Source organism: Hemicordylus capensis, chromosome 12 (assembly GCF_027244095.1).
Source record: "Hemicordylus capensis ecotype Gifberg chromosome 12, rHemCap1.1.pri, whole genome shotgun sequence".
NCBI classification, from domain to species: domain Eukaryota; kingdom Metazoa; phylum Chordata; class Lepidosauria; order Squamata; family Cordylidae; genus Hemicordylus; species Hemicordylus capensis.
In genome coordinates this window covers 19669864-19679541 of record NC_069668.1, presented here as the reverse complement: position 1 = coordinate 19679541, position 9678 = coordinate 19669864, and the positions used below count along the sequence as shown (strand labels likewise).

Below are 9678 nucleotides of genomic sequence, written 5' to 3'. Positions count from 1 at the left end.
ATACCCCCTCAGCTAGAAAAACAAATTGTGCTTTTCTGTTCAATAGATCTTAACCATCCTGCACTGCCACATGGAGAGTAGGGATGTGCAAATCGATTTGGGTACAAAACTATTTGTACCCAAATCTACCTGTTTGGGGCAATTTGTGGACAAAACATATTGCCTCTGTGCTAGCTGGCCAGATTCGGACCCAAAACAAATCGAGGGGTGATCCGATTCAGGTACAAATCGAATCGGAAAAAATTCGTACACCTCCCTAATGGAGTTGCTTTAATCTCTCTTTATAGCTCACTATAATGATCCAGGAAAGGACCCAAGACATTTGCAAGGCATTCCAGGTGTTTGAAACATTTGAATGCTTATAATAATAAAATGCAGGGTCACTGTCAAAGGGGCTACTGGTGCATTAAAAATGAGGCATCCCAAGTTAGACAAATGGGTGACAGGGGAGATAGGATAGGAACATAAGCAGCTGACTTTTACTGAGTCAGACCATTGGTCCACCTAGCTCAGTATTGTCAACACTGACTGGCAGCAGCTCTCTAAAGTTTCAGGCAGGAGTCTTTCCCAGCCCTACCTGGGATTGAACCTGGGACCATCAGATTGCAAGTCATATGATGGACAAGTGTCCAGACATCCTAAACTGAATAACAGAGAATGCCCAACGAAATGCACTGGTTCCTTCCGAATGGCCAGGTTATCCCATGCATTGTTATGGCCATTCGGAAGAAACCAGTGCATTTAGGTGGGCATTCCCTGGCAGCGGCTTCTCCAGGGTTGCAGGCAGGAGTCTCTCTCAGCCCTATCTTGGAGATGCTGCCCGGGAGGGAACTGGGAACCTTCTGCCTGCAAGCAGGCATATGCTCTTCCCAGAGCGGCCCCATTATCCCCTAAGGAGAATGTCTTCCAGTGCTCTCATAGTCTCCCATTCAAATGCAAACCAGGGCATACCCTGCTTAGCAAAGAGGAGAATCCATGCTGGCTACCACAAGACCAGCTCTCCTCCCGCTTTCAAATGACACAGAGGTCAAAGATGTCATCAGTGCCATTTAGTTGTCTTTTGGTCTACGGTTGATGGGTAGGATTTGGAAAGATTCCCCTCTGCCCTCTAAGTAGCAGACATTTTCTGCCCCTCTGGGAACTCTGCTATTCCAAAGAAGGCTCTTGGCTGGCTAAACAGCTAAGCTATCTTTTAGGTGGACTCCTGCCTAACAGGCTGGGATGGCTGCCTCATGCTTTATCCAATTGAGAGATAGCTGAAGTGACCGGTGGGGCATTTCTTTGGGACATTTCTTGCAAAATGTCCAGGATCCTGCAAAGCACCACCAACGCTTTGAAGGAGCCTCCAACTCAATTTGGTGCCTACGGATTGCAGATTCCCTTCGATCCAAAATCAAAGGCATTCTTTCTGATCAGAATTAAGCTTTCCCCCCCTCCCTCCTCCCCGCTCTTTCCCCCAATCCCTTTACCTGGTAGGAGACAGGACAGGGTTTGCTTAATTTTCACTCCTGGAGGTGAGGCAGCAGCACCTTCTGTGGCTTGACTTTTCAAAATAACTTGCAGTAGAGTCATTTTGTCTGTTCCCACCCTGCAATTCCAGCAAAAGGCAGAGGGTATCTTGGGAGTTGTAGTAATTTCAGGAGCAGAGGGTACCTTGGGAGTTGTAGTGATTTTTAGGGGCAGAGGGTATCTTGGGAGTTGTAGTGATTTTTAGGGGCAGAGGGTATCTTGGGAGTTGTAGTGATTTTTAGGGGCAGAGGGTATCTTGGGAGTTGTAGTGATTTCAGGGGCAGGTGCTTTGACCTCCAAGGCATCAAACACCCCTACAAGAAGCTTGCTGAAAGTGATGCCTCCTAGGTTGCAGAAACTATTGCAGAAATTGATGCCCCACAGCAACTAAGGAGAGAGGCAGAAGAGCATGTGGGTGGGAAGCTGGAGGGGTTGGCTCTTAAATGAGCAACCTTTGGCTTGGCTATTAAATGAGCAAACTCCTGATTTGGGGAGAAATAGCATTCAAAAATACCTACTGGACACCATCTTTTTGAAAAAACAAACCAAAGAATGCAAATGCAAACCCCTACTACGTTTTTGTTCACCATAAGAAGGTATTTGGCTACATCTGTGAACGCACATATGAGAGGACAAAAGCTTGACACTCAAAAGTTTGCTGAAATTTATTGTAGTCAGTAATGTAGTCGGAAGGAAGAAAATGATAGCAACTTTCACTCACTGCTAGTTTGTAAACTCAGGCCAACATGTGAACCAAGCCAAAGTAAACAGAGCAGTGGGACACCTTGGCGGGGAAATGAAGTCTGACCGCGTCAAGAGTCACATGGGGGTGTTATCAGTTTGAAAACTGCCTCTTGGATACGGAAGGAAAAGCAATGCACACATGCCTCCAGTCAACAATGTAGGGAAACCACCATAGACCTTGACTTCATCCAAGGAAGCTGTCCGAAGCTAAACGGAAAGTGGACATGCATGCAAGCGGCCAAAAATGAGGAAATCTGCATACCTAAGGCTTTGGGATGGAGGGGAACCTCCCAGGGAGGCAAAGGTCCAGGGTGCCACAATTCTGGGACTGGGGGAAAGGTCACGCTGAAACCTTCGCAAGGGAGCAATTCCCTGTAAACCTGGGCAAACCTGCTGTCCTGCCCTTTGACTGAGCCCCAGAACGAGTGGCCTAGTTTCCAGATGACCTGGAAAGGGCTCGCACATTTTTTGGAGCAAATTCAAGTTTGCCCCCTGCTCCACCCCAGACATGTTCCTCTTTCTCCACTCCTCCTTCCTTTTAACACTGGCCAGCCGGCAGCAAACTCAGGGCTGGAGGAGGGGAGACGGGAGAACTGATCTCGGACGTCCGTTTCTGGCCGGCTGCTAGTGCGGTGCGGTTCAGGAAAATGACCCCGAGGCCATTATGGACTGTCATTTTTGCCAGGAGCATTATCAGATAGCAGGCTTTAACATGATGCTTTATTGCGAGTTCAAAGTTTCAAAAAAAAAACAAACCTGATGCAAAACGTGGATATTTCACCCCGGATATAAATCGGGCTGCACTCTAACGCACAATGAAAAACCCGGATCGTGTGTTAAGTGCTCTCCGAGAGCTTGCAGGGACTTTGGGTAAGTCTGGCCGATATGTGAACGTACCCCGTCCATTCTGGAGGAGATGTGGACTCTGTGTGTGTGCGTGTGTGTGACTGCAATGGATTTTAATCGGAGCTGGGAAAGAATTCCGGTGCCCTCACTGCTGAACTGGCCTTGGAACAGGAAGGGCTTACAAGGAGAGACAGGTGGAGGCGGAGTCAGGGGCAGTGGAGGCAGGTGGGCAGGCCTGAAGCAGGTAGGAGGCGGCCAGCCAGGGGGCGGAGGGCAGGGGCGGAGCTGTTCGTCTTCCAAGGACACGTTGGAACACTGTGAGCTCCTCCCCATCTGGGCCCAAATCCAACCGATGTTGGGGATGGGAAATCCAAGCAAGTCCACCCTAGGGGTGTCTGTGTTTCATCCATGCAAAGAATGTGCGTTAGTACAACTTTGAACACAGCTAATAGTTCTAAGAAGAAGAGCCTACTTCCAGCCTCTTTTGACGGGGTGCCATTTCTGTGGTCCCCCACGTGCTGTGAATTTGGTTTAGATCCAACTGTCCCCACATGGGTTTCAAAAGGACGACACTTTTGAAACGTGACTGATACTCAGGAATGGGCCGTGGTGGGGTCCTCTACAACCCCGGACTGCCATCGACTGAGTCAGACCCTTGATCCATCGAGTTTAGCATTGCCTACTCTGATCGGCAGCCGTGTTCCAGAGTCTCAGACTTGTCTCCAACCAGCTTGAGATCTTTTTAACTGGAGAGACCAAGGATAGCTACTTGGACCTTCTGCACCCAAAAGCATGTGCTCAGCTGTTCCCCTCAACAATTCCACTTTACCACCATAGGTGATAGTTCCAGAAGGGAGAGCCCCCCCCATCCCGGACACCCCCTCCTTGACTTGGCCAAATCCCTTTTTGAAGCCGTAAAAGGTAATGAGCATCACAGTGAATCCCACACATTAAACATTGTGTGAAGAAATACCCCCTCTTGTCTGTCAAAATCGTTACTGCCCCTCAGTTTTATGGGGTGACCACATGCAACCACCCCTTGGAAGATTAAGTCAACGATAAATTGACTTCAGAAACCAAGATTTTAAATGGTTTTGTACTATATTTTGTATTTTGGGGGGGAGGTGTTGTGATTGCATGCATTTTACCTGTTTTTATCTGTGATTGGATGTGTTTTGTCTGTTTCACCCAGAGAACAATTTGTTATGGTGCAGCTAACAAATAAACTTGTATTATTATTATTGTTGTTGTTGTTTACACAGTTAGACAGGTGTTATTGACTGGTTTGTTTTATCCTGACATCAAGTCCTTCCCAAGGACCTGGGATGGCTGAATTTTATGATTAATATTGTTGTTGTTATTATTATTATAGATATTGCTGCAGAATGTAGGCTGTTCCCAGTAAAGTTGCTTTTTGTAATTGGATGATGGTGATTTCTGTGGCCCCTGCGGTGTTGAAGTGCTTGCACCTAGGGTGCCAATTACTACTGGGATTATTTTGGTCTTCTTCTGCCACAGCCTTTCAATTTCAATTTGTAGATCTTTGTATTTTTCCCCCCTATTTCTTCTTCTTCTTCTTCTATTATTAATTATTATTATTATTATTATTATTATTTTATTAGTTTCCCACTCCTGGGCCCACTTCCATGAACCAAACGGTCAAGAACACCCTCTCCTTTTCGCTATCTAATGGTTTCAGAAGACAAGACTGTCCACAAATGTCAGGGGTGGGGGTGTGGGGAAAGGCAAAGCAGCCCACAGGAACACAACAGCCATTTCTGGCCTGGGAGGGAGAGAGTGCATCTTCTTGTCTCTAAAGCACAATTGCACAAGGTTACATGAGGGTTTTCTGTCATTCTGAGGGTTGCACTTTAAAAACCACGCAGACCACAAAAGCCATCCCATCGCATCAGTATTGGGTGGAAGAAAACGTTGTTACGGTGCTCCTTCCCCCGATTGATCCTCAACACGTTCATGTAGCATCATGCACTTTCTCTTTCCAGATTAGTGGCTGGATGAAATGCCAAAGGCGGTGGCATAGGTGTGTGTGTGGGGTGTGTGTGTGTGGAGTTGGTGATCGTGCTGGACATTATGGTTTTTGTGGGGTGGTTATTCTGCAGATGACCCCACAAGGTGCCTGAATGAAGAAATCATTTTGCATGTGCCTTCAGAAGTCCGCCAGTCTCATTGCCCCGGATAGAGGGGACGACAGAAGTATCCAGAAGAGGACCAAATACACCACTTCTAGTGCTCCTTCTGCAGTGAGGATGATGGACGTTAGTATGTTATCTCGCCTGCCAGATGTGTGTGGGTTTCTAAAAAAATAAAATAAAATCCATGGTCTCCTTTCTTCTGTACGTTTTGCTGGGTCTTCATTTGCGGGGAGGCAATGGGAAAGGTCTACAAGTGTCTTATTATTTATTTACTCATCAAATTTGTAGACTGCCCAAACGTCCATCTCTGGGCGGTTTACAAAGCTGAGAAATCACTTCCAGTTTACAACTTCAGTCTCTGGCCATCTCTGTGGAAACGCCACTCGCGTGCTGACCTGCAGATCCAGAACATTTTCATCCAGCGGAGAGAAAGTTTCAATAAATAAAAGGAAAACAAAGAACGAAATCTCCTCTTCCCTTAAGATTCCCTGACGTTGTGAATAGAACAGAGGAGTTGTTTCAAAGGTCTAGCTTTCCGAGATTGTGGCCTTAAGAGTTCTTGAGTCGAGGGTGAAGGGCCTACTTGATGAAGTTCTTTATTGCCCACCTCTGTCCCGTGCAGCTGCGGAGAACAAGTTCCATGCCCGACACGCCTTTATTCTCCACTTCCAAGCAGCGCCCCGTCCCTTTATTTAAAATTGCGCCATTCTGAAATTAAGAACAGGGGGAGGGGGAATGCATACACTAGTATCAAAGCAAGTTGCACACACCTGAAAAGGCATAATTGTTCTCGGCTCCGTTACAGACAGTTCAGAACCAGCTCTCACTACGTGCAGCCGCAGAAGCTGACTTTGATGTGTCAGTAACGTAGCAAATATTATTTTCCAACTTCACAACAAATACGACTACTAGAACTAGGGATATGTAGATACTGCTTTTCAGCAAAAGTTCTTAAGGCAGTTTACACAGAAAAAATGAATGGATGGATGGATGGATGCATGCATACATGAATTAATTTAATTAAATGGTTTCCTGTCCCCAAAGGGCTCACAAACTAAAAAAGAAAGACCCCAGCAACAGCCACTGGAGGGATGCTGTGCTGGGGATGGATAGGGCCAGTTGCTCTCCCCCTGCTAAATATAAGAGAATCATCACTTTAAAGGTGCCTCTTTGCTCAGCTAGCAGGGGAGTAATACCCTCTTGGTTATTAAATAAAATGAAGATCCAGATATTGCGTAGTAAATAAACAAAGCAGAAACCAGATGGAGGGTGTCCATGCAGAAGGAGGGTGGTAGTGGTAGGTATGACAATATGTGTGTGTCTCAAACTTATCCCCATTTCGATCTGTGAAAAATTGGCAACTACAGACCTGTATAAAATTCCAGCGCTTATGGAGACTGCTTTTAACTTTCTCACAGTCGAGGAGTTGGGGAAACCGGCTCTTCATATTATCCACCAGGCAGCGGGTATCAGGCAGGAGTATTGTGGTCCCGAGAGCACCCAGATGAAGGAAGCCTTCTTTGGTGTAGCGGGCAAGCTGGAGGAAGAGGAGGAGGAGGAGGGAGGAGGAGGAAGAGGGGGGGAAAGAAAGAAAGAAAGAAAGAAAGAAAGAAAGAAAGAAAGAAAGAAAGAAAGAAAGAAAGAAAGGAGAAGAGGAAGAGCAAAGAAGAAAGGAGAAGGAGGAGGAGGAAAAATGAAGAGGAGGAGGAAGAGAAAGGGAGGAAGATGGAATACATAAAGATGGAACCCTGTCCCCAAAGGGCTCACACACAATCTAAAAATAAGCGTAAGAGAGACCCCAGCCACAGTCACTGGAGGGATGCTGTGCTGGGGACGGAGAAGGCCAGTTGCTCTCCCCTGCTAAATAAAGAGAATCACCACGTTGAAAGGTGCCTCTTTGCCCAGTTAGCAGGGGTTATATAAATATGAATATGTAAGTATTTAAATGTTAAATAAAAAACAAACAAACAAACAAACAAACAAATAAATATTCCTCTTGAATATGGTGGAATGCGGTACCCTTAACTTGGGTTTTGTGATCAGCAGATGCTTCTTCCTTCCTTTTGGATGCGCATCTGCTGATCCCAAAACCCATGTTTAGGACACCATATTTGACACATGCCAACCTGAAAGCGTCCATCTCATTCTCTTCAAACTGATGGCTTGCAACAAGGATGCCTCCCGTTTGCCGATTTCATTTTAAAAAGGGGTTATGAGGAGGAAGGAGACAGCTGCTTATTGTATTATTTAATCCCTCTCTTCGCCAGACAACAAACAAGGCATGTTTAGAACCTTAATTAACCAGGTCTGCCCACAACCCAGATGTTCAGAGGGGAGGCCTGAGAACCGCGACTCTCTTTCACAAAAGTAATTAAGCACCCGACATTTGCATTCAGCCTAAAGTTAGCAACAAGGAGTCATCCTAGTTGAACCAGCAAAAGGTCTGACGTCTGCTCTGCTTCCCTCGGTATTCTTCTGTTCCATTAAATGTTCCTGTATATGGGTGACAGTTCTGAGAATTGTCAGGAACAATTTTGGGGCTGACCTGGGATCCCGAGGAGGAGGAAGGTAGGGGAAGAAGAGGAGGGTGTGAAGAAGAGAAAAGAGGAGGAGGAAACAGAGAAAGAGGAGGATGAAGAGGAAGGAGGGAAGAAGAGAAAAGAGGAGGAAGAGGAGAGGGAAAGAAAAGAGGAGTAGGTAGAAGAGGAAGGGGGTAGAAAAGAGGAGGAGGAAGAGGAGAGGGAAAAGAAAAGAGGAGGGGGAGAAAAGAGGAGGAGGGAGATAAAGAGGATGAGAGAATAGGAAGAGGAGGAGAAAGGAAGGGGAAGAAGAGGAGGGTGAGAAGAAAATAAAAGAGGAGGAGGAGGAAGCAGAGGAAGGAGGAGGATGAAGAGAAAGGAGGGAAGAAGAGAAAAGAGGAGGAAGAGGAGAGGGAAAAGAAAAGAGGAGGGGGAGAAAAGAGGAGGAGGAAGATAAAGAGGAGGGGAGAATAGGAAGAGGAGGAGGAAGGAAGGGGAAGAAGAGGAGGGTGGGAAGAAGAGAAAAGAGGAGGAGGAGGAAGCAGAGGAAGGAGGAGGATGAAGAGGAAGAGGAAGAAGGGAAAAGGAGGAGGAAGAGGAGAGGGGGAAAGTGAAAAGAGGAGAGGGAAAAGAAAGAGGAGGAGGAGGGATAGAGGAGGAGAGGGAGAAAGAGAAAAGAGGAGGAGGAGGAAGAGGAAGAAGAAGAAGAGAAAAGAGGAGGAAGAGGAGGAAATAAAAGAGGAGGAGAAGGGGAAGAAGCAGAGGCAGGGGAAAAGGTGAAGGAAAAGGAGGAAGAGGAAAGAGCAAGTCCCAGCCAGAGCCCCAGTGAGAACCCCCCAGGGCCTATAGTCCCTGAGCAGCCTGGGCTTGCTCCTCTTACAGCCACCTGCTCCGAGGAAGCTGGGGTCACCCTCAGAGGAACTCATCCTCCCCAAGGAGCCCATTTTCCCTCTCTGGAACCTTCCCTGCCACTCCAGAAACGCCCAAGTGGAGGCGCTGCAAGGTCAGAGCAGAACCAGAGGTGGAGGGCTCACCTGGGACCCGGAGCCTGTCTCCAAAGGAGATGACAGCAAAGGGCCTTGCCTGGAATGGGGGTCAGAAAGGGGTGGGACTCCTGGCCCCCAGCGTAACCTCCCATTCAGTTGCCCAGCTGGCCAGTTATTGCTGCTGTTCTTCTTCTTATTTATATTAATTATTATTATCATCATCATCGATCCAAGATCTGAACCCAAGACCTTGCTGCCGCCTCCGCTTGTAGCCCCACAATGGTAACGGATGCCGATTCTAACCTGTGGCCCCCATCCATGGCATGGATAGAGGATTGCGGTGCGGTTCTCTTGCGGTCCTTGATCAAGGCAGACGTCCTTCACTTTGTTGTTGCGAAGCTGTAACAAAAATGTAGACGCATGTCCTGCAGCAGAAATGCATGTAACCCAACAGCTTACAACCATTGTTTGCAACCGTTCATGGGAATGGGATGGGCCTCTCCAATGTGGCGCTTTGGACGCCATGTATAGGTTGGTGTCGGTCTTTGCACAGTTTGTTAAAGCACTTTTTTGCTTTACAATCAACCACTTCTCTTAAAAGGGAGGGTTTGCCTTTTGAAACGGTAATCTGAGCAGAGCCCTTGTGCAGACAGCAGGGAGCGAAATTGTGACTTGAAACAGTAAAAGGTGCCTCCATAAAGACGCATTTGTGTTAGCCGTGGAAAATGAATTATGGAAGGAATGACTGCTTGCCTCTTGACGTAGACCTTGGCAGATGAGGAATTAATTCACGGGGCATTGCAGAGCGCAACCGACGAGATCGCAACCCAGTTCAGCCCAAACACAGAGGTAACTCAACAAATCAAAGTTGCAAATTCTCTATGGGGAACTTTCCGCACACCCTAGTATAAATCCGCCACT

General features: G+C 47.1%; 1 protein-coding gene across 2 annotated transcripts in view; it reads right to left on the bottom strand.

The window, feature by feature from the left end:
• Positions 1–2149: 2149 nt before the first annotated feature.
• GALNT17 (polypeptide N-acetylgalactosaminyltransferase 17) overlaps positions 2150–9678 on the bottom strand; it is a 68513-nt gene continuing 60984 nt past the window's right edge. Inside the window, exons 9-11 of one of the 2 annotated variants that reach the window (XM_053274974.1) lie at positions 9061–9156; positions 6622–6789; positions 2150–5960 (exon numbers count right to left, since the gene is read on the bottom strand). In XM_053274974.1, coding sequence (XP_053130949.1) covers positions 5832–5960; positions 6622–6789; positions 9061–9156 — 393 coding nt within the window. In that variant the 3' untranslated portion in view covers positions 2150–5831. Of the gene's footprint in view, positions 5961–6621; positions 6790–6896; positions 7798–9060; positions 9157–9678 lie in introns of those variants that run through there. The other variant, XM_053274975.1, reaches the window with a different exon arrangement.